The sequence below is a fragment of the Antechinus flavipes genome, chromosome 3, assembly GCF_016432865.1.
Source record: "Antechinus flavipes isolate AdamAnt ecotype Samford, QLD, Australia chromosome 3, AdamAnt_v2, whole genome shotgun sequence".
Taxonomy (NCBI): domain Eukaryota; kingdom Metazoa; phylum Chordata; class Mammalia; order Dasyuromorphia; family Dasyuridae; genus Antechinus; species Antechinus flavipes.
In genome coordinates, this window is record NC_067400.1 from 583,243,722 (window position 1) to 583,268,222 (window position 24,501).

The 24,501-nt window shown below is 45.8% G+C and overlaps 1 protein-coding gene across 1 annotated transcript in view; it reads left to right on the forward strand.

The window, feature by feature from the left end:
* Nucleotides 1-24,501, forward strand: part of HSPG2 (heparan sulfate proteoglycan 2) — a 164,904-nt gene that overhangs the window by 112,809 nt on the left and 27,594 nt on the right. The window contains 25 exon segments of the mRNA XM_051988303.1: nt 206-358; nt 589-731; nt 1,198-1,324; nt 2,280-2,431; nt 2,633-2,777; nt 3,883-4,034; nt 5,061-5,208; nt 5,461-5,612; nt 5,820-5,955; nt 6,072-6,223; nt 7,500-7,647; nt 7,871-8,022; nt 8,904-9,039; nt 9,404-9,555; nt 13,133-13,280; nt 15,649-15,800; nt 16,784-16,925; nt 17,675-17,826; nt 18,928-19,063; nt 19,237-19,388; nt 20,304-20,445; nt 21,293-21,444; nt 21,620-21,767; nt 23,356-23,501; nt 23,809-23,947. Of these exon segments, the coding sequence (XP_051844263.1) occupies nt 206-358; nt 589-731; nt 1,198-1,324; nt 2,280-2,431; nt 2,633-2,777; nt 3,883-4,034; nt 5,061-5,208; nt 5,461-5,612; nt 5,820-5,955; nt 6,072-6,223; nt 7,500-7,647; nt 7,871-8,022; nt 8,904-9,039; nt 9,404-9,555; nt 13,133-13,280; nt 15,649-15,800; nt 16,784-16,925; nt 17,675-17,826; nt 18,928-19,063; nt 19,237-19,388; nt 20,304-20,445; nt 21,293-21,444; nt 21,620-21,767; nt 23,356-23,501; nt 23,809-23,947 (3,657 nt within the window).

Consider the following 24,501-nt stretch of genomic DNA (forward strand, 5'->3'; position numbering starts at 1 on the left):
CATATATATGCTGTTATTATGTTAATTATATATAATATGTAATTATATATCATATAATATTAATAGTATATAATATGTAATAGTATATTAGATGAAGAATTTTGCAATACATCTCCTTCCTTTTATGGGTAAAACACGTGTCTTAAAGATGAAGACTTGGACCAGACTCTATTAATGACTTAGTGCTCCCTTCTTTTGGTCCCAGGTGGTCCTGGGGGTCAGATTCCCAGGAAGGCCTGGATACATGGGGGTATCCTACGCCTCCCAGCCACTGAGCTCTCTGACCAAGCCCAGTACCTGTGCAGAGCTTCAAATACTGCTGGACAACATGTAGCCAGAGCCATACTTCATGTGCATGGTAAGAGAAAAAAGAACATAAGGAAGGGGAAGAGGTCAAGGATGTGAGCAGGGCCTGCCTTGATGTTGCAAGCAGGGGATAGGCTGGGTGAACTTAGGAAAATGATGGGGATAGGAGGGAGTAACCTAAAGTTCCAGAGAACGAGCAGCATTAAAGTATGGGGGTAAGAAGTAGCTTGGGTCCAAGAAAAGGAAACCCCAGCTGGAACTCACTCTGCCTCTTCCGGGCAGGGAGTCAAACATCCAATGCCCAGCCACGTCCTGAGCAGACCCAAGTACAGGAAGGCCACATTGTAAGGCTGAATTGTCAGGTGACTGGAAACCCACCACACAGGATCGTCTGGACTAAGGAGGGGGGAACCTTGCCAGCCAAGGTGAGAACTTTAGAAGCAGTTCTTAAATCCTGCTTTGTCTAGCCCAATGTAGTCCAGTCAGTTCATATGGTGTAGCCATCCACTGTCCTCAGTGCCCTTTATTCTTTCTTTTTTCCTCTTTCCTACTTCTCTCTATCCTTCCCCTCCTTTTTGCCTCCTTTCTTCTCTCTTTTCTCTTTTCCCTGCTTTTCTCCTACCTTCTTCTCCTTTATCTCCTCCCTCCCATTCTCCCTCTTCTTTCCTTTGTCCTTTTTCATCTCTTTTCTTTTTTCTTCCTTCCCTTACTCCCTTTTCATATATTCTACCTTCTCCTCCCTCTTTTCTATATTCCCAAAATTATTGCAGTCTTCCCTTCTGCTTTCATCGGTCCACTTCTCCCTCTCCTCTGCCCGGACCCCAGACACCACACTTTGTTCTGTAGAGTCTCATTCTGTTCCTCTCTGATTCCATTGCTTGGACCTTGCAGGCACGTGTCGAACACACTATGCTATTCATCCCAGATGCAACAGCTGCTGATGCTGGCATCTACGTGTGCAGTTCTAACACCCTCACAGGAAGTGCCCAGGCCCGCATGGAAGTGGTGATTGTGCCAGGTATGGGGTGGGGCAGAGATGACTGCCCAGGGAGCAGCAGCCAAAGTTGAGGCCTGATCGGTTAGTGGCAGGGCTAAGGGGCTTTTTGGAGATCTGGCCTGGGCATAGATTCAGGGGGACAGAGAAGCAGGGGCTTCTCTAAAGGGGCCACACCAAGGACATGACCACTTAGCATTTCTCTAGTTCTCTCCATCCCCCTTTCCCAAGTGAACATCACTGTGGGCCAACAGCAAGAGCTGTGGATTTGTAGTTAGAACATGACCTCACATCTTGGCTCTTGCCACATGTAACTCCTTTGTACTTATTCCTTTATATTCTCTATACACTTACATATGTAGCTGTGGTTGCCCCCAATAGGATATAAGCTTCTTGAGAATAAAAACTATTACATTTTTCCCTCTATAGCCCCAGCACCTAGCATGGTGTTTTGTACAGAGTAGGTACTTAATAAATGCTTGTTTATTTACTGATCTGATATTTGACAGCTTCTTGAGGACAGAGACAATTATATTTTTACCTTTATATCCCCAGAACCCAGCATGGTGCCTTGCACATAGTAGGTGCTTAATAAATGCTTGTTGATTTATTTATTGATTTGACACTTGCCTCCCTTTTTTTCATCTTCAAAAACTCCTAATACATTTATATAGTGATTGCTCTTTTATATAGAGCTTGCTCTTTTATCTCATTTTATCCACACAATCACCTTGTGAGGTAGATGCCCATTTTTCAGTTGTGGAAGCTAAGGTTAGCAAGTATCCAAGACAAGAATTGAATTCAGGTCTTCCTATGTCTGGTAATCTCTACTATACTTTGCTGCCCCTTAAACTGGGGGATAGATAAACTAATTGACTTTTGATGCCCCCAGTGCTTTGCATAAGTGTCTACGTAGTAGACACTTAATAATTGTTGGTTGGTTGATTTAACAATCTTCACATTCATTCTGAACCTCCAGACTCAGGCACTGTTCCCTCCATGAGAATCGAGTCTTCTTCCCCATCAGTGACTGAAGGACAAACTGTAGATCTGAACTGTGTGATCACGGGTCATGCTCACGCCCAGGTCACATGGTACAGGCGTGGTGGGAGCCTCCCTACTCAGCATCAGGTACTTCTGGAAATCCCTCTTAGGGAAGTCACATGGAAATGGGACTGGAAGATGGAGCCTTGATTGGAAGATTGGTGAAAGGACATAATGGAATGTAGAAAGGGGCCCGGAGCTAACACTTTGAGATACTGGGGAGCAAAGAGCATGGGAAAACCTTCTCCCCCTCCTCTTCCACATTATCTTTTAATTCCCTCTCCTCAGACTCATGGCACCCGGCTGCGGCTATACCAATTGACTCCAGCAGACTCAGGCACATACGTGTGCCGGTTTGAGGGCACTGCAGGCCACCAGGAAGCCTCCATTGATATCTCTGTCTCCCATCATGGCAGTCCTGGCCATTCACAAGGTGAGGGACCATGATGGTGGACCAAGCTAGGGACAGACCCGAAGCTGCAGGATACATGGGTTCTCTGGGTTGGAAGTTTACTGAGCTCTGAAAGATGTTCCCTGATCTGTAAATCCAGGGATTTTTTGGAGAGGTCCATAATTCTTCCAACCTTAGGAGAAGGAGAATGGACCAAAAAAATCAGGAAGGATGGAGAGTTTGGTCTAGCTTAGGAGGAAATAAAGTGAAGTTGCTTGGCTCTTTGAGCTGATCTGTCAGAGACCTTAGCCATTGCCCCACATTGTCTTTGATTCATTCACAAATTTTTATTAAGTGACTTCTCACATCAGGCCCTTTGCTCTGCACAGAGTCGATGCTCAAATAGCCATCACTCTGAAAAGACAAATAACTGGGTAAGGGATTCAGATGATAGAGGTGTTCCAGAAAAACAAGTAGAATTTTAGGGGAAAAACTCCAAGAAAAGATCTGGAGTCAAAAAAAGCTTCATACAAGAGGGAGCTTCTACTCCAGTTCTAGAAGCAAAGGGAGGACTTCAGTGGATCGTTGTCACAGTGGGGATGGAAGTCTATTGCAGGCTTAGGGGAATAGTATGAGTAAAGTAAGAGAGACAATTGAGGGTGAGGAAACAGGTTGTCCATGTTGAATGGATTCTAGAATCCAGGAAAAGTAGCCTTGTGAAATAATCTTTGAAAAGTAAAGGGCACCAGATTCAAAAGGAGCTCAGATGCCAGAACCATTATTTTGTTTGCTGAGCCCTTTATTAGGAAGTTTCTAAATGTCTTGGGATGGAAGATTTGTATGATCTAAGTAGGAAGATTACTCTGTGTGGAAAACTGTTGGCAATGAGGCATTTCTGAGAAAAGGGACTGAAAAGGAGGTTCTGAGTTGAGATGGAACATGGGAGGGAAACTTCCTCTGACCAGGTCCCGAGGGGCAGCCGGGCTGCCTGGGCCCAACCCTCCTCAGGCCAGTTTCAGCCAACACGGCCAGCCAGCTGCCCCATTCTGGCATATCCTGGGGACCCACGCCCTCGGGCACTACCAGCCTGGAGACAGGAGCCTGGTGCAGGGACAGGGAGCTCTCTGACCCACTTGTCTGTCCTCAGGCTCTGACGTCAGCTTCCCCATGAGGATCGAGGCCTCCTCTACAGAAATAACTGAAGGACAAACTGTGGATCTGAACTGCGTGGTCACCGGACAGGCCCACGGCCAGGTCACGTGGTACAAGCGTGGCGGCAGTCTCCCTGCCCGACGCCAGGTAGGGGAGAAGCACGTCAGAGAGCAGACCCTTAGGATTTGAGCTGAAACAGAATTTAGAATTTTGGTCAGATCTATTCATTTTACAGATGAAGAAATTAAGACTCTGGACTTGGAGAACAGGAAGACCCAAGCTCAAATGCCTGCTACGGGCACTAACTAGCTGCATGATGGGACAAATTATTTAATCAGTTTTCTCATCTGTAAAATGGGAATAATAATAGCTTCCATATCCCAAAGTTCTTATGTAGATCAAATGAGATAATATTTGTAAAATCCTATGTAAATTCTATCACATTGTATTAAGTAGGGCTTTGAGTACAAGTCCAGAATGACTACTCCAAATCCCATGCTCCTTCCAATGAGGCATTGGCTTCCCCAGTGAGTAAAGCCATCCAGCCCATAGTTCCCCATCAGTTTGACCATGGGAGGAGCACAACCACCCATAGGGCCTCACTTAACTGGGAGCCTTGACAAAGGCACCTACCATTTCTGTAATATTTAAGTTTTTTTTTAATTTTATTTTATTCAAATAGAGTTTAGACTGGGATACAATTTTAACATGCAGGTTATAGGGTAAATAATAAATAGGGTAACATCTGTATACAGGCCATTAATACTCTTGGGATACCCTATACTTTTATTCATAAAATAATTGGTCATTTTCATATTTATGAAAGATGCATGATTTGTGACAAAGTTTCTTGAAATGTGTTGTTTTCACAATTATTTTCAACTACAATTGAGACAGCTATTTTTTTTGCCTTTATTCCTGCTACCTCAATTTGCACAAAATATTTAAGTTTTATGAAGTTCACAACCAGCTCCAGGAGACAGGGATTACAAGGATGAACCACTTCTCATTTCCCATGAGGAAATGGAACCTCGGGGAAGGGCATTGTCAGTGACAGAGCTCAGATAGGGACCACGGACTTCTATAGTCTCTGGGAGCCTCATGGATGGTCCAGAGGGGATTTCATTTCCCTCCCGTCCTACATTTCCCTCCCTCCTTCCTCCCCCTGTGCAGGACCATGGCACCTGGCTACGACTGTACCAGGTAACCCCGGCTGACTCAGGAGAGTATGTGTGCCGTGTGGTCCAAGGCTCCCGTCCCCATGAAGCCTCCCTCGTCATCACCGTCCAACCTTCCCGCTCCAACGATGGCTCCATCCCAGGTGAAGAGATTGGGGGCAAAGGGACTGGGTCCCTCCTGCCATCCCAGGGATCCAGCTTCCCTCCACCTTCTGATTCATTGCTTCATTTATTGCCCTTGGCTGCCTCTTTCCCGAACGCTCTCCATTCTCAAATTCCCCTTTCTAGTCTCTTGCTTATGTCTCTCTAGCCTCCTCATTTTCCCATCCTTGTCTCTGCTTCCCTGCCTACCTTTGCTTCTGGGACTGATGTTCTTCCACGATCCATGTCCACAGCCCCAGCCACCCCGGCACCTGTCCGGATTGAGTCCTCATCCCCATCCGTGGCCGAGGGGCAGACGGTCGACCTGAGTTGTGTGGTTGCTGGGCAGGCCCATGCCCAGGTCACTTGGTACAAGCGAGGAGGCAGCCTCCCTGCCCGGCACCAGGTATGGGATCCCTCTGCAAAAAAAGACCCTCATAGTGGCCAGAGGGCCTGGGGAGCGGGGAAGAGGCTCTTCTTGGCCTCTGTGGGGCCAAGCCCAGTGTCTGGCCCATGTGAAGTGCTTCTTTAAGGATGGTTGACTGAAAGATGGGAGCCTGAGAGGGGAAGCTCCTGGACTCTCTGCCTTGCCTCCTCACGGCTGCCTCTGCAGGTCCGTGGTTCCCGGCTGTACATCTTCCACGCCACGCCGGCCGACGCTGGCGAGTACGTGTGCCGTGCGGCCAACGGCATGGAGGCCTCCCTGACGGTCACAGTCACAGGAGCCCAGGGCGCCAGCTTCTCCTACCGTGAGTCAAGGCAAAGGGGTCTGGCTCACGGGGGCACCGGTGGGCACTGGGCTGGTCCGGGCTAACTGGAGCCCTGCCACAGCTGGTAACCAGCCCTCTGTGTGTCCCCTTGCCAGCCCCGGGTGCCACTCCCCCCATCAAGATCGAATCCTCCTCTTCTACCGTCGCCGAGGGTCAGACCCTGGTTCTGAACTGCGTCGTGGCTGGGCAGGCCCCCGCCCAAGTCACTTGGTACAAGCGAGGAGGGAACCTTCCAGCCAGACACCAGGTATGACCTCGGGAAAGGTGGACACAGGAACTCTCCATTGCCCTGGATTCTCCTGCCATCCCTATAGCATCACCTAGGAGAGTAGTGTGCAATCTCACTAACCTGTGTCCCTGAAGACAGCTTAGTGCCTTCTGGGCAGGTTGGACTGAGCTCACGCAGGGACACCAGGCCATAAGGTGGACACCATAAGGACGTGGAAGGGTTGACAGTCGTAGCCAGGTCCAAGGCTATTAACCAACAGGTGGCATTCGGAAGGCCAGAGGGCAGGGAGTCAGGCTTTAGCTTTCATGGGTCATCGTTCTGTCCTGCTGCCTTTCAGTCCACTCACTCCTCCATACTGCATCTCCTGAGTGGATCTCCTCTCCGCCCACCTGGCTGCCACCCCCATCAGACTATACCTCTGCCCAGATGCCCGCAGTAGCCCCCTGAAAGATCCCCCTGCTTCTCCCCTCTCCCTTCTCTAATCCATCCTTCATACAATTCCCAAAAAGATGCTTCTGAAGTCTCATGACATCACTCGTGGGCTCAGGAAGTTTAAATGGCTCCTTATTGCTTCTAGTACCATGTACAAATCCCGTTAAATCCTTTCACTGCAGCCCGCATTGGTGCCCTTCCCTTACTCCACACACACTGGAGCCACATTGGCCAACTTACTCTTCCCCATGTCACCTCCCACCTCCAGATGTTTGCCCTGGCTATTCCCCTGAACTTTCTAGCTTCAAAACTCAACTCAAGGGCCAGCTCTTCCTTTTGTTTTCTTTTTCTCAATAGTATTTTTTGGGGGAAACACAAGGTTTTGCAAGGGTGAATGTTGAAAATTATCTGTACATGTTTTGAAAATAAAAACCTTTAATAAAAATATTTCATTTTTCCAAATCCATGTAAAGATACTTTTCAACATTCACTTCGGTAAGACTTTGTATTTCAAATTTTTCTCCTTCCTTCTCTTCCTTTCCCTTCCCTTCCCCAAGACAGCAAGTAATCTGATACAGGTTAAATATGTGCTATAATGGACATCTCTTTCAAGAGGCCTTTCTGAGTCTTCCAATTATTAGTGCTCACCAATCCCCCAAGTTACTGTTTTTATTTTTTGTGCGTGTGTGTGTGTGTGTGTGTGTATTTGGGGAGATTAGATCCTGTTCTCCCTCACCTAAGAGAACGCAGAGCAGGAACCCCTTTGATTTTGTGTCTCTGGTCCTTAGCACAGCGCCTAGCACTTTCTGGATCTTCATAAAAACTTGTTGAATCTAGTTGAGTTGAGTTGTCTCCCAATCAGGTCCATGGCTCCCGGCTGCAACTTCACCAAGTGTCTCCAGCTGACTCAGGAGAATATGTGTGCCGGGTAGTCAGCGGCTCTGGCCCCCAGGAAGCCTCGGTCCTGGTCACCATCGAGCCTGAGGGCTCTTTGCATGGCCCTGCTCAAGGTAAGTGGCCAAGGGTCAGGGAGATCTCAGCACCTTGGCCAGCGCCAGTGAAATCCTTCCTGGGAATCCTCACTCCATCCTTTCCCACCTCGAGGGTGGTCCTTGGGGCTGCCCTGAAGCATCAGGGAGACCCCGTTTCCATGGTTCTATCCTGGGCCCCCTCCCCCATCTCTCTGCTGGAAAAAGCTGTGCTTGATTCCTCAGCCTTTTCTTATGTCCCCAGGCCAGGACGGCACACCCCCAATCAGGATTGAGTCATCTTCCTCAACTGTGGCCGAAGGCCAGACCCTGGATCTGAGCTGCATCATCACAGGGCAAGCGCATGCCCAGGTCACCTGGTACAAGCGTGGCGGCGCCCTCCCTGCCCGGCACCAGGTAAGGATCTCTCCGAGGCAAGTTGGGAGAGGCAGGTATGGGGGGGGGGTTGGGAGTGGGCACTCTCTGCACCCACCCAGGGTTCCCCAATTCCTCCTTGTTGTTTACATCTTTTTTAGAGTGAATAAAATGCCATATTTTTCTTTCTCCTACCTCCCTTCCCGCATTGAATAAAAAAAGATAAAACAAAACCCTTATAGCAAATCAAACAAAACAAATTCCTACATGGGCTGTTCTAAATGTGTGTATGTACACACACACATAGCTGTACATGCCTGGTACATATGTATGTGATCATGAATTGTGTATGTGTGTGCACCTGTGTGTACTATGCGAATACATGTGTGTATATATGATGTGTGTGTGCACAAAACAAGTTCCTACATGGGCTATCCAAATGTATATATTGAATGTGTGTATGTGTGTGTGTACCCACATATGTATGTGCACACACAGCTGTACACCCATGGTATATATGAATGTAATTGTGTATTGTATGTGTGTATACATGTGCCCCCTGTGTATATGTGTGTATATGTATGATGTGTGTGTACACAAAACAAGTTCCTACATGGACAAATGTGTACATTGTCTTAAACATGCATATGTTTATACACACATGTGTGTGCACATGCATATAGCTGCACATGTGTGGTACATATATATATAGTATTGTAGGGGTGTGTGTGTACAAGTGTATATACTGTGTGTATATAGATGGAGTGTGTGCACGTGTGTGTATGTTCATCAACAGTGTGTCTCAGTCTCCGCCGAGTCCCTCCGCAGCCATTCCCTGCTCAGGAGGGAGCTTCCTATCCCCAGAGCTTGGGGCCTTTGCCTGGAGAACTCCAGTCATTCCTCTTTCACGTCCTGCTGCCCAGGTCCACGGCTCCCGGCTGCGACTGCATCAGGTGTCCCCAGCTGATTCTGGAGAGTACGTCTGCAGGGTGGTGGGCGGCTCCAGCACTCAGGAAGCCTCGGTCCTGGTCACCATCGAGCCTGAAGGCTCCAGCCCTGGTGAGGGTCCCAGCATCCTCCGGTCTGTGCTGGGGAAGTTCTCCCCTTCCCACTCCCGCCAGGGCTGATATATTTCTGAGTCGGTCTCCGGCCCTCAGACATTGTAAGGAAAAAGTGTGAAACCGAAAAAGACCTCGTCTTCTCGTTTTAGAGATGATGGCTGAGCCCTAGAAGGTGGCTGTCTTCCCCCTGGAGGCCAGTCCTGCCCACTCCGCGCGCAGATTGTGCCCCACTTTGCTAAACCATGCTGTTTCTAGTTTCCATCTCCCCGCTAGGACACGGAGGTCCGGTGGGTCCCATTGCCCTGTCCCGCCCTGCCCAGAGAGGTTCTGCCCTGGGCCCAACCAGATCTCTGTGTCCCCAGCCCAGGGCGTCACGCCTCCAATCAGGATCGAGTCGTCCTCCTCCTCTGTGGCCGAAGGACAGACCCTGGATCTGAACTGCATTGTGGCCGGCCAGGCCCACGCCCAGGTCTCCTGGTACAAGCGAGGGGGCAGCCTACCGGCCAAGCACCAGGTAAGGGCAGCTCAGGGACAATGAGAGGAAGGCGCACGAATGGTGGAATCCAGAGACACTGGCTCTGGACTCAGAGGACCTGAGTTCAAATTCTCCTCTTCAATTAATATCTGAGTGGTCTTGGGCAATGCTCTGAGTAACTCTCTGGGTCAAATTCTTTTCTATGTAAAATGAAAGGACTGGATTTGAGATACTCAGTCCAGCTCCAAATGCTGTGGCTGGGCTTGCTCTCCTGCCTAGGACCTCCTGTCCCATAGAGATTACCCTTCTAAAGCTCAGACCTTCAGATTGAGGGTATCCTCCAGATAGAACAGATTTTCAGTCACTCATAATTTGTTGCTTTATGAATTCCTTTTGTTTTTACATCATAGCATTCTCTTGCAACAAAAAAAAATAAGTTTAAAAAAACCCACAAATTTAATGACAATGTATATAACATATTCCTTAACCATAGTTCCCCACCTTGATGGAAAAGGGAAATGTAGTTTCATCTTATGTCCTAGAGAACCTTCCAATGAAACAGAACTCATCTATCTTTTAGCGTTGGTTTCATTTAAATTATTTGATTCATTGTGCATATTTTTCTTCTGATTTCATCCTGAGTTAATCTCTACAAATCTTTCCATGATTCTCTAAACTCCTTGCATTTGCTTCCTCCTATAGCATAATCATATTCCATTATATTCATATAACACAATTTGTTGTGAGCACCCTCTTTGTTTTCAGTTTATTGCTACCACCAAGCCTGTGAAGAATTTAATATGCATCTCTGTCTTTGCCATTCTTAATAAGATTTGTGCCCTCATTCATTCATTCTTTCAACAAATATTATTAAGCACCAGCTGTGTACAGAACACTGTGCTAGACCCAAGGGAAGGTGCAAAGATAGAGACAATTTGATTCCTACCCTCATTGAACTTACAGTATTTGTGCCTTCATTCATTCTTTCAAAAACAAACACTTATTAAGATAAATAGATAACAAACACTTGAACTTAGTCAAATAGGAAAGAAAAGACAATTTCACAAATAATAGAAACATTATAGAACGGTCCCGAGACAAGTGTTACATGGGTTGTAAGGAAAACATTATTATGGAGCAAAGGAATAAGAGGAAGATCATTTTCTAAAGGAGATGACATTCAAATTCTCTTTAGAGGGCAGTCAATAAATCAATTAATTAATCAACAAGTAGTTAATATTTAATCAATTTAAGTGCCTTTGTTTGCTGGCCTGCCTTCAAGGGGCTTATATTCCAGTGAGGGAGACAACCAGTAAATTAATAGGTATATGCAAGATATTTACAGATTAGATAGAAGGAAAGGTACTGGCAGGACTAGGAAGGGCCTCTGGCACAAGGTGCAGGCTAAACTGAGTTCTGAAGGAAGCCTGGACAAGTAAGAAGCAATGAGGAAGAAGGATAGCATGAGGTACAGCCCAGACAAAAGCACTGCAATGGGAGATGCAGTGTCATGTTCACATAAAAGCAAGTTGGTCTAGATGACTCAAAGCATTCTGGAGGAGAGGAGGACTCAAAGGATAAGTTAGAGCCAGGTCAGGAAGAGTCTTAAATGCTAATATTTAATCCATCCATCAGAGAATTTTATGTTTAATTTTAGAGGTACTAGGGAGCCACTGAAATTTTTTGAATGAAGCAGATGTGGTCAGATTCTTGCTTTAGGAAAATCATTTTGGCAACTGAGTGGAGGATGGATTTGGAGAGAGGGACTTAACCTTATTAAAGAGACCTAATTAGGAGATTCTCCTAATAGCCCAGGAAGAAGTAATCACAGCTAGAGCTGGGATGGGGGTTTTGTGAGTGATTTGTAGGTAGAAATGGCATGATATGGCAACAGATTGTTAAGTGGCGTCCCTGAGAGCGAAGAGTTGAGGAAGTTGAGGCTGTGAGCTTGGGTGACTAGGAGAAAAGTCTGAGAGGGAATGGTATGGGGACAAGATAATGAGTTCTGTTTTAGACTGTTACTTTTGAGATGCCTGTAGGACAGCTGCAGCTGGGTGTTGTCATAATGCATAGAGCACAGGACTTGGAGTCAAGAAGACTGAGATATTTAATTAACTGTGTGACCCTGGGTAACCCCGTTTGCCTCGGTTTCCTCATTTGTAAAATGAACCAGAGAAAGAAATGGCAACCTACTCCAGTATCTTTGCTAAGAAAACACCCATGGGATCATAAAAAGAAACACAATTGAGAAATAATTGAAAAACAATAACATAAGACATCTAGCTTCAGCTGTTGAAGTGGTGGTTGGAAATGTGTGCTTATAGCTCAGTAGAGAGACTAGGACTGGATATCCAGATCTAAGGAATATCTGAATAGAGATAATTGAGCTCATGGAAGCTGATGGATCCCTAGGATGAGAGACTTAGCTACTCTGATGAATTCAGTGATCCATGATAATTTTAAAGGATCCATAAGGAAAAATGCTCTCCACTTTCTGAGGGAGAACTGATAGATTCTAAATGCAGATGAAAGCAGACTTTTTTACTTTCTTTATTTTTATTGCTTCTCTCCCCAACATGACTGACATGGAAGTATCCTTTGCATTACTTTATATAAATAGATAAATAAATTAATGAATAAAAAAAATGAATGAAGGAATAAATAAATAAAAGTACATAAATATATAGATGTATATATATAATAGGTACTCTATTGCTTGCTTTCTCAATGGGTAAGGAAAGATTGGAGAAAGAGAAAGAATTGAGAACTGAAAAATTTTTTTAATTAATGTTAAAATTTTAAGAAAACATAAAAGATGAAACGGTATAGAAGAAGGGGGCCAAAACAGAGACCTGGGTCAATGAGCAAGACTGGATGAAGATTTAGTAAAGGAGAATGAAAAGAAGTGGTCAAGTAAGAAAAGGAGCAGAGAAAGCAATGTCATAGGAGGCTAGGGAGAAGAGAATATATAGAGAGGAAGATGATCTACAACATCAGCTGTTGCCACAGAGTCAAGAAGGAAAAGGAATGAGAAAAAATCATCAGCCTTAGCAATTAGGAAATCATTTGTAGCTTTGAGGAGAAGGGGGTCTTAGTGGGATGATGAAGTCAGAAGCAAGATTATGGAGAATTAAGAAGAGAGTGAGAAGTAAGGTTTTCTATAGACCAAGAGAAGAGAAAGGGAGCATGAGGGAAGATACAGAGATGGGAAAATACCAGGCGCTTTTGGAGACAGAGGGACAAAAAATTTGGCTATGAATGAAGGTGAGTGAGAAGAAATAAGGCTGAAAAGATAGGTAGGGTACTGCCATATTGTGGAACTCTGGGATGACTGGCAGATGAGTGTGCAGTTATATTTGGCAGGAAGTCATTGAATATTTTTAGTCTAATCTCAAAAGTAGATATGGACAGCAAGAATGTTAAGAGAGCCAGAGGTCAAGATGGGCTAGAAGCATCAGCGGGAGTCATAGCACTTAGAAAGATAGACAGCACTCAGGAAGCGAGAGGTGTGAATTGTTTCTCATCAGTCCCACTATCCAGCTTCTGCATTTATCTCTACATCACCCTTCTGTCCTAAACCTTTCTTAATCCTCTCTTCCTTCATCCTTGATAACAGGTGCACGGTTCCCGGCTAAAGCTGTACCAGGTGTCTCCAGCTGACTCCGGAGAGTACGTGTGCCGAGTGGTCGGCAGCTCCAGCCACCAGGAAGCCTCTGTCCTGGTCACCATCCAGGCCCAAGGGTCCAACCATGGCTCCATTCCTGGTAAGGGTCCTGGGTCAAGGAAGGACTCTCCCAGATCTCATGGGTTGCCTTGCTCCTTCCCTGGCCCATGCTTGGGGAATTTACCTACCCCATGGTAGTGGAGTTAAGGGACTGGTGAAGCTCAGGACCAGGCAGCCTTCTAGCCTGACTTGGGTCATCACCAGTCACAATGCTTCAGTATCTGGTAGATCATGAGTTCATTAACACTCATCTTCTCACTATTGGTTCAAATATCGACTTGCTCATCTTGTATTATTCTTGTCTGGATCTTTACATTAGTTCCCCCAGAGTAGATCCACAGCGTGGATCCCACATCCCCTGTTTCTGGAGTTTGTGTTTTTCAGATTTAATAGAATATAAGCTCTTTAAGATGAAGTCTTCAATTTTGGGCTGTCTATCTCCACTTAGCACCGTACCTGAAATGTAGTAGGTGCTTGATAAATGCTTGATGAATTGATTGGTAGAATCTGCCATAGCTTATTTCCCATTACTACATACCTACAGAGGGTCCCTTGATGCCATGGCAAAATCTCCCCGGCCACTTTTGTGACATTTGACAAATCACTTCCCCAATTCCCCCAGAATGAGCCTAGATGGGCTTTCTCTAATTAATTGTGTGTAAAAGAAGGTTAGATGGCAAAGGAGGCCAAATGGCCTCTCTCTAATCAGCTGTATATAAAAGGAAGTTAGACAGCTTCTCTCTACTCAGTTCTATGTAAAAGGAGGCTAAATGGCCTCTCTCTAATCAATTGTATGTAAAAAGAAGCTAGATGACTTCTCTCTAATTAGTTGTCTGTAAAGTGAGGCTAGTTGGACTCTCTCATTTGTCTATAAAGTGAGGCTCAGTGACCTCTCTCTACTCAGTATATAAAAGAAAGTTAGATGGCCTCTCTCTAATCATTTGTCTATAAAGTGAGGCTAGATGACCTTTCTCTAATCAGTATCTGTAAAGGGAGGCTAGGTGGCCTCAAAAGTTCCCTTCTGGGTTTTGTAGAGGGTCAATGTTGGAAAATGACCCATGCATATGTTTTGTAAATAAAAAGTTTTAATTAAAAAAATTTATATCACAGGAAAAAAAAATGAAGTTCCTTTCTGATGCTAAATCTAAGCTTTCTTCTGTAGAAAAGAATATGGTGGAATAGCTAGATCACTGAATTTGGAGTCCAGAAGATCTGAGTTTAGATCCTGCCTCACTCATTTCCTAATTATGTGACCCTGAGCAAGTCACTTCACTTGTCTGTTCCTCAGTTTCTCATCTGAAAAATGAAAAGTTGAACTCGGTACACTCAGAATCCCTTTCAGCTCCAAGTCTATGATCCCCTAGCCTGGTCCTTCAAGAACCCAGGACCGCCTTTGTGTAGGGAGTCTCCAGACTCCATTTCTCTAGCACTCTTGGTCTACAAAATATTCTCCCTCACTATCAACATGTTGGTCATGCCAGGGAATATGACCATCTTTTTATCAGTGGGGAAACCAAGACTTTAAAGGGTGTATAGTTAAATACATAAGTGTCAAAGCCAGGTTTCCTATACTGTGAAACTGAAAAGAATAGTGCTGAATTTGGGGTCTGAATCCATTTCTGCTGGGATTATCAATCAGTCAATAAGCATGTATTTAATTTTATTGATTTATTAATTTATTATTTCTATATATTACTTATTATTTATTAAACACCCACTAAGGGCCAAGCATTATGCTAAGTCTGGAATACAAACACACAAGGAAGGCAGCCCTGCCCTTTCAAAGCTTACCTTCTAATAGGTGACACAATATGGCTGGGGGAGTAGCGTAGTGGGGAGAAGGCAGCCGCAGAGATGGCGAATAGTGCCACAGGATGGTTATTACCCCTATGAGTTTGGGGGGCAAGTGATTTTACTGATGTGAGCCTCCATTTCTTCTTCCACAAGATGGAGTTCAAAGAGATGACCTGTAAATCTATCCTCGCTCATTCTATGATTCTGTAACTCCCAAGTCTAGGAAGCTTTCCACCACACAATCTTATAAGCATTTCAGTAGTGCAGGGGTAAGAGCTTGGCTTAGAGTCAAAAAAGACACAAATTTGAATCCAACTTCAGAAATGTATTAACTTTTAGCTACCCTGAGACAAATAATCACTTATTCTCACGTTTCAAGGGACAAGTGTCTAAGTCTTAGTCTCTCATCTGTAAAACGGGGACCTTTCCAGGTCAAATAAGATTCAAAAAAGATAATATATGTAAAGCACTTTTCAAACCTTAGAAAGCTAAAGAACTGTTAGTGCTTATTGTTCTCACTTCCCACTTAGGAGCTCCCATTGTCCTCACAGACTCAACTCCTGCTTACCATTGTCTCTGGCTGCAAATTCTGATTTAATTCCTTTGTTCTCCAGGCCTGGGAGTCACTCCCGCAGTGAGGATCGAGTCTTCCTCTTCCTCTATCACGGAAGGACAGACTTTTGACCTGAACTGTCTGGTCTTTGGACAGGCCCATGCCCAGGTTACCTGGTACAAGCGCGGTGGCAGCCTCCCCAGCAAGCATCAGGTAAGAAAGGATGAGGTCAGATGTGGCTGCTCAGCCCCATGTTTGTCAGGAAGAGAGGGAGCTCTTAGGGCAGGTACCAGAGACCCAAATATATGGCAGGATTAGGGGCAAAAGGAGGCTCTCTTGTTTGGGGAGATGGACACAAGCTAATCTGGGCCTTATTCCAGCTGCTGGGCCAGTGAGTTGCTCTGAGCTCCAAGGTTGGAGGCCCAAGAGTCCCTGTACTGATGCCTGGGGGAGGAATCTCGGAAGCCAGTCTGAGTAGCTGCCTGGTACCCAAAGGGCCCTGATTGTGTCCCTGGCCCTTGTTAAATTCTGTTTAATAGAAATGTTTCAATGCCTGCCGTAACCACTGTCCTCAGCACTGATTATACAAGATGGAAGTTAGGCCCCCTTTCTTCAGGGAACTTGCATTCTGCTATCGATCCACAAACTATTTTGTGCCAGGCACTGGGATTACAAATGCAGAAAGAAAAAGGAACAATCCCTGCCCTCAAGAAATTTATATTCTATTGGAGGAAACAACATGATGTGTATAGAGGATGTCCCAAAAGGCTTAGTGCAGAAAAACGGGGCAGGTCAAAGCCTTTATGCTGATTAATAGCAGGATTGCACCTGTGAGAGGTTGCTTTATGTCTATCCTGGGGACCATAAGGAGAACTAGAATTTTAAAAAATATGAGAGGCAAAGAAGAGATCCATGACTTTAAAATTTGAGGAGGGGGGGATTATTTCCCAAAAGAACTTTTAGGGAAAGGATGCCTAACCAACACAATTCTACAGCTGAAGTCTGGATCTGCATCCAGAACACATGGTTTGGAATACCAGGTCTAACATTCCCTGCTTGTGTGTGTTGGGATTGAATGGAATTGAACTTCAGCAGGCTTCAGCTCCTCATGAGAAGGAGCAGAGGAGAAGAGGAGGCTAATTGTGAGCACTTCTGTCTCCCGCTTGCTTCCCAACCTCTCCTCATCCCTGACTCAGGTCCACGGCACCAGATTGAGGCTGTTGCAGGTGACCCCAGCTGACTCAGGCGAGTATGTGTGCAGGGTAATTGGCAGCTCCGGCCCCCAGGAGGCCTCGGTCCTCATCACCATCCAACAGCAGCGTCCAGGCCCCTTCCACCGTGAGTCTACTTGGGTAGATGGGGCCCCTTGGGGTGCAAGGTGGGGGAGGAGTTAGTCAGGCCCTCCATCATCTCATAGGCAAGAATTTGGTCTCTACTTGGCAGCTAGGGCACATAGTGGATAGAGTTCTGGCTGTGGAGTCAAGAAGATCTGAATTCAAATCCTACTTTATTACTAGCTGGGTGACACTGCACAAACTCTCTCTCAGCCTCAGTTTTCTTATCTGCAAAATGGGAATGATAATGGCCCCTTCCTCACAGGATTATTGTGAAGATAATATAAGTAAAATATTGTGCAAATCTTTAAATGTCATATAAATATTAGCCATTATTATTAGGAATAAACTCTGGATGAGAAGGCAGGATTCAAATCCTGCTGCTATTTGCTACCCCTTTGGTCTTGATCAAGTCACTTAGATGTAGGCTTTCTTGTCTATAAATTAAAGTGATCAGAATAGATGTTGGTGTAGGAGACATAGCAATATCCTTGGAGTCAGGAAAACCTGGCTTCATATTTTACTTTACTACTTATTGCCTCTTAGTAGCTATGTGACCCTAGGCAAGACACTTAATACCTTTGGGCGTCAGTTTCCTCATATGAAAAGTAATGATGTTGGACTTGATGGCCTTGAAGTTCCTTCCAACTCTGCACCTATGATCTCATGCTTCTTCCAGGTCCGTTTCCCATGCTCCACTCAGCTTGAGTCTCTCTTTCATTCTTACCCTTCCATTCCCCTTTCTCCCCCCAGCCCAGGGTGTTGTGTATCCTGTCCGAATTGAGTCCTCCTCTTCCTCCCTGGCCAACGGACAGATGCTGGACCTCAACTGCCTGGTGACTAGTCAAGCACCACATACCATCACATGGTACAAGCGTGGAGGCACTCTTCCAGCTCGACATCGGGTACGAGGGTCTCAGGGGAACAGAGAAAGGAAACTCTGGATAGAGGGAAGAGGGGACAGGGAACACAGGGTTGCAAGTGAGCCACATTCTGAATCCCACATGTGGTGCATTATTAGTAAGGGCAGCAGGCCAGAAGTCAAGAGACTGGAGAATCCATCAGCACTACGAGAAATCAGGACCTTGGACAAGGGCATTGTGTTTCTTGACACTCATCAGTCAAAACAGGGTTTTGGACTAGCCCAGAGATTCTCAAACTTGATTTATTAATCTTTTCATGACTGTATTTTTAACATGCTCTGTTTTCTTTTAATCCTGGTCTTTTATTTTATTAATTTAACATGATTCAGAAAAAGGGTCTAGAGACTTTCCTAGCCTGCCCAAAGAGCCCAGGACACCAAAAAGACTCAGAACTCCCAGACTAAACTGTCTCTAAGATCCTAAAGTCTGTGATATACAAAATAGGAATAATGATCTCACTCAATAGAACAGGGCTGAATAAAAAATTTATATGAGCCTGCTTTCATGGGATCATTCTACATTCTACTCAAAGGACTCTGAACTGAGCTCCAATAAATGCATAGCCAAAAAAAAAAAAAAAAGTTTTTGAAAGCAACTCATAGTATTTATTAAAACTTACCATTTAAGTTACTAATTGGGACAGCTAGGTGGTGTAGTGAATAATGCACTGACCCTGGAGTCAGGACCTGAGTTCAAATCAAGCCTCAGACACTTACTAACTGTGTGACCCTGAGCTTGTCACTTAATCCTGATTGCCTCAAAAAAAAAAAAAAAAAAAGGAAGAGAGGGAAGAAGGAAGAATGGAAGGAGGGATAAAGGAAGAAAGGGAGGGAGGGAGGAAGAAAGAAAGAAAGAAAGAAAGAAAGAAAGAAAGAAAGAGAGAGAAAGAAAGAAAGAAAGAGAAAGAAAGAAAGAAAGAAAGAAAGAAAGAAAAAAAGAAAGAAAAATTCTTTTGAATTACTAGTCCACAAGACAAAATATGCTGATCTCTGATCCCTTATCTATCTGGAGCATGGTACCACCTGTACTTGGCCCCTGGGAAGTTACATTATTGCTAGTTTCTTCTGTCTCTGCTTCCCCCAGATTGTGGGCTCCAGATTACGGATCCCCCAGGTCACCCCTGCCGACTCTGGAGAGTACGTATGCCATGTCAGCAATGGGGCCGGCTCCCAGGAATCTTCGCTCATCGTCACCATCCAGGGTGGTGGCTCCTCCCACTGTAAGCCCCCTTCTCCTTCTTACCTATTCTACATTGGGCTGGGATTAGGGGCTGACTAATGGTCTCAGCTGGGTTGTGGAAAAGCTGATCTAAGGATGGCAAACAAGCACTGGGAAAACTCAGCACCCTCAGAGCTGCCATTAGCAGCCTTGCCTTTGGTTCTCTATTTGCAGCCTCGGGCATCACCCCTCCCATCAGGATTGAATCTTCCTCTCCAGTGGTGACTGAAGGGCAGACCCTGGATCTCAACTGTGTAGTCCCCGAGCAGAGCCAAGCCACAGTGACGTGGTATAAGAGAGGGGGCAGCCTCCCTGCCCGCCATCAGGTACAGGGTGGGCAAGGGACAGTCTCATTATAGGAAGGACCCTTAGTCAGACCATAGGGCCTAGAAAGGGAGAAGGAAAAATGGGAAGAAGGGCAGAGGAAAACAGAGGCAGATCTGGAGAGAATAAGATTTAAGATTCAAGATGTGCAATGAGCAGAGCACTAAGCTTGGAATCAGAAAGATCAGGTTCAAACCCCTCTTTAGTCGCTTACATGGTTGACTCGGCCTAAGTTCTTCATCTGTAAAATATGGGTGTTGAACTCAATGGCTTCCAAGACTTCTTCCAATTTTAAATCTGTGACCCTATTATCAGGAGACTCATGAATCTGTTTTCTGCTATAATCTGTCCCCTAGAACTGGGGCGCCTCATTAGTTGGAAACTTCCAGCCACAAATAGTTTGAGGGTGAGAATTCTGGACTTGAAATCAGGACATCAGGAGCCTGGATCCAAGGCTCACTTGCTGTGTGACCTCAGGGCAGTTCTTCTGTCCAGGTCGCAGTTTTCTCACCTGTAAAACCAAGGATCAGCTAGGTAGTTGCTAACTGATCAAAGCTGGGTGTGGAAGCAAGTGAGGCAAGGATTGGTAAAGCAGGGTGGGGAGAATAGGAATGGATCAGACAACAAGGAATGAGGTAGAGAAAAGGTTTAGTGTGTGAGAGCAAATCTTACCCTTCAAAATCCCATTTTATACTTGAAGCCTTCCCTGATTGTTTTAGTCATCAAAAAAAGGGAAAAAGAAATTAAGAGATTGGACTGGATGCTCTCTAAAGGTTCTTGTTCTGATAATCTGTGAATCTTGGTGATTTGGGTTATTAATGGCTAACAGAGTGTGAAAGGGGAGGCAAGGAGGAAGCTCCACCTTTGACATCCCTCCATCAGCCTTCTCTTCTGCCCCCTGCTCTCCTCCATCTCAGGTTCACGGCTCCCGCCTCCGACTGAACCAGGTATCATCAGCTGATTCGGGAGAGTACGTGTGCCGGGCTAACAACAACATAGAAGCTCAGGAAACATCCATAGTGATATCCATCCCCTCCAGCAACCCCAACAATCCTTCTTGTGAGTCTCACCCTAAGTCTGTCCATTCACTAGTTCCACCATTCCCCTAACAAGGGTTTGCTTTATGTTGGTCGTTTTTAGAGGGACTGGGAAGACAAAGGCAAAAATGAATGAGTCCCTGCCCTAAAGGGGCTTATGTTCCACTGCTAGAAGCTAATCAAGCCCTGGACAATCTGGGTGTTCATCCTGCTTGTCTTTGTCTCACCCGAGTCTCATTTTCCCGCATCTGTAAAGTGAGAGCAAAGAGTCCTAGATTTAGATTCTCCTCCATAACTTTGAACAAAGTCACTTGCCTTTAGTTTCCTCATCTGTAAAATGTCAGGGTTGGTCTAAGAAGCCCTAGAAGGATCTAAAAGTCCTGTCCAGTGCTAAATCTGTGATTTCTGTCCTACCTTCTTCCCGATATTGATATTTGAAAATATCCACTGTAAAACAATGTGAAGCTTCCTTCTCAGGACCGATAAGAGAGTGATTTGAAAATATCATTTGTAAAACAATATAAGGCCTTGGTCTGGTTATTTTTAGGACACTTGTTTGGGGGAAAATGCCTTGACTCACCCTTCTTGCAGCTCTCCAGAGCTACTGCTCCAGGGTCCCAGAAAAGCAACATTCTAGTTTCAATTGGCAGCATTGGCCTGGGACACCCAAAGTGAGCCATGCCCTTGACTCGTGTTATTGTAGAGTTAGGAAGATTTGAATTCCAACCCTTGCCCAGACCAGGCAAATCACTTAATCTCCCAGACTTGGTTTACTTTTCTGAAAATAAGGGAATTTAAGCCTGATGGCCTCTAAAGTCCCTTCTTAGCTCTCAGTCTATGGTCCAGTGACCTCCCCTTTCTGCCCTCAGCTCCAGGACTTACATCTCCTATCAGGATCGAATCCTCTTCTTCCTCTGTGGCCGAAGGACAGACCCTGGACCTGAACTGTCTGGTTTCTGGACAGGCCCACGCACAGGTCAAATGGTACAAGCGCGGGGACAGCCTCCCGGCACAGCACCAGGTATGGGGCACATTTGGCTTGAAGGGTAGACATGGGTTTGAAGTTTCCTTCAGCCAGGAAGGACTCTTACCCAGGCTCTCATCTGTAAACATGGAGGGATTGCGATTCAAGGAAGACTTGGTCCAGAGGTTTCAACAACTTGTTCATGTTCTGATTCCTCTTACTCCTGGCTCAGGTCCATGGCTCCCAGCTGAGGCTTTATCAGGTATCTCCAGCCGACTCAGGCGAGTACGTGTGCCGGGTGATCAGTGGTTCCAGTGTCCAAGAAGCCTCTGTCCTTGTCACCATTGAGCCTGCTCATCCAAACTCTGGTCCTATACCAGGTGAGGGGTCCTATACCAGCTGCCTTCTGAACCAAAACAGAAGCTCAGAGAGCTTCTAATCCAATTCATTCTGGGGCAGGAGCCCCCTTTACAATGTCTCATCCAGCCTCTGCTTCTAATCCTTCAGTGACAAGGAATTCATCACTCCCTAAAGCGGTCCAGTTTACTTTGGGGCAACAATTATTACCAAATCTGTCCTTCCATATCACCTTTTAGTGAATATACCCCTTTCTAAAAGTTACTTGTGATGCACCCAGAAAGAGGACTGTGGGAACCTAATGTGGATCACAATATAGTATTTTCACCTTTTTTTGTTATTGTTTGCTTGCTTTTTGTTTTCTTTGTCCTTTTTTCCCTTTTTGACCTGATTTTTCTTGTGCAGCAAGATAAATGTGGAAATATGTGTAGAAGAAGTGCACATGTTTAATCTATATTGGATTATTTGCTGTCTAAGGGAGAGAATTGGGGGGAAAAGAGGGAGAAGAATTTAGAACACAAGATTTTGCAAGGGTGAATGTTGAAATTTATCTTTGCATATATTTTGGAAATAAAAAGCCAATATTTAATTACTAAATAAAAGTTACTCTAGACTAGCTAAATTTAGGACACAAAGTTTTACAAGAGTGAATGTTGAAAACTGTCTTTGCATATATTTTGGAAATAAAAAGCCAATATTTAATTAATAAATAAATGTTACTCTAGACTAGCTAAATTTAGGACACAAGATTTTGCAAGGGTAAATGTTGAAATTTATCTTTGCATATATTTTGGAAATAAAAAGCCAATATTTAATTAAGAAATAAAAGTTACTCTAGACTAGCTAGATTTAGGACACAAAGTTTTACAAGAGTGAATGTTGAAAACTATCTGCATATATTTTGAAAATTAAAAGCCACTGTTTAATTAATAAATGAGTTATTTTAGCTAAATTTAGAACACAAGATTTTACAAGGTGAATGTTGAAAACTCTTTGCATATATTTTGAAAATAAAAAGCCACTATTTAATTAATAAAATAAAAGTTACTCTAGACTAGCTAAATTTAGAACACAAGGTTTTACAAGATGAATGTTGAAAACCATCTTTGCATATATATTTTGAAAATAAAAAGCCTCTATTTAATTAATAAATAAAAGTTACTCAAGACTAGCTAATGAAAATTATTCTCAGCTCATACTATGTAGGGGTAGAGCCTTAGGGGGGGTAGAGGGAGGGGGGCTCAGACCACTCCCATTAAAGCATCACCTCTGTCCTCAAGCAAACTCTAAAAAGCGATGTTAAGTAGCCTTGCTCTGGAGACTCCTGTGTGAGAGGGAGCTGGGGCTAAGGCTCCTCAGAGTTTCTATGAGCTACACTTTATCCTTTTCCAGTTGCTCCAAGTTCTCTCTCAGGCCGAGCAGAATATGTCCAACCCCACTCCCTCCTGCGCCCTCCACGCCCACTGCCTCCCCCCCCCATTAAAACATAGGGCCACAGGCAGGTGTGCATTCTGCGAGAGCCCGGGCTGCTCCGAGGGGAACGGGGGGCTGGAGCTGGGACCCGAGGGGAGGATTTCTGGGTGCTCATCCTCTCTCTGTGCCCCGTCCCAGGCGTCATCCCGCCGGTCAGGATTGAGTCGTCTTCTTCATCGGTGGCCGAAGGACAGACTGTGGATCTCAACTGCGTGGTGGCGGGACAGCCCCACGTCCGGGTCTCGTGGCACAGGCGCGGGGGGAGCCTCCCTGTCAAGCACCAGGTGGGGGGTTGGAGAGACGGAGAAACCTGGGAGAGGGAGGAATCCAAGGGAAAGCCCCCACCGGTGGGTCTGCTCCGGTCCTGCTGGGAGAAGTGGTCTGAGGCCCGCAGAGCAGGGGGTCACTGAGTGAGCACTGATGGAAGGGACAGGGCCTGCAGGGCGCAGGGAGTCAGGGTTACAGGTGGACCCAAGGGCGCTGGAGAGATGGTCCAGGGTCACCCGCCTGTCAAAGGACCCGAGAAGTTCAGAGTCACCCTCCGCTCTCTCCGAGCTTCCTGACCTTCCTACCTGCTCGCTCCCTGCCCAGATCCACGGCTCCCGCCTACGGCTGTACCAGGCGTCTCCGGCCGACTCTGGCGAGTACGTGTGCCGCGTGCTCGGGGGCGCCAGCCCCCAGGAGGCTTCTATCGTAGTCACCATCAAAGGCCTGGGCTCTGCCGTCCCCAGTGAGTACCTCCGGGGGGCTGTGGCCGGAAGAACCGGGGGCGGGGCTGCTGCTGACTCTGGGGCTTGGGGTGCGGGGACCTTGGGGAACAAGCTGGACGCGCTGAGTAAGAGATCCCTAGGCAGCCGTCTCTAGGTTTCCCCCAGGTACCATTCGGCTTTGCCTTTGTATCTCCCCATCTAGGGTGAGTTGGTTTGGTATGGGAACTCCCCGTGTGGAAAAGCACCCCCCGATACAGCTCAGCCATCCACCTGCAGTTTCTAATCTTACACTCAGAGATTAAGCGAATTGCGATGCTCACACAATGCGCTTATTGTCATGACCTCCTCTGGAGTTTTCTTGGCAAAGATACTGGAGGGGTTTGAATTTCCATCTCCAGTCATTTTACAGATAGGCAAACTGAGGCAGGCAGGGTCAAGTGACTTGCCCAGAGTCACCCAACTAGTAAGTGTCGGAGGTCCGATTTGAACTCAGGAAGGTCTTGTCCATTATTCGGAAGAGTCCATGCGCCGTACGGCCCAGCTACCCCAACACAGCTAGCAGGCTCGCGTGTAT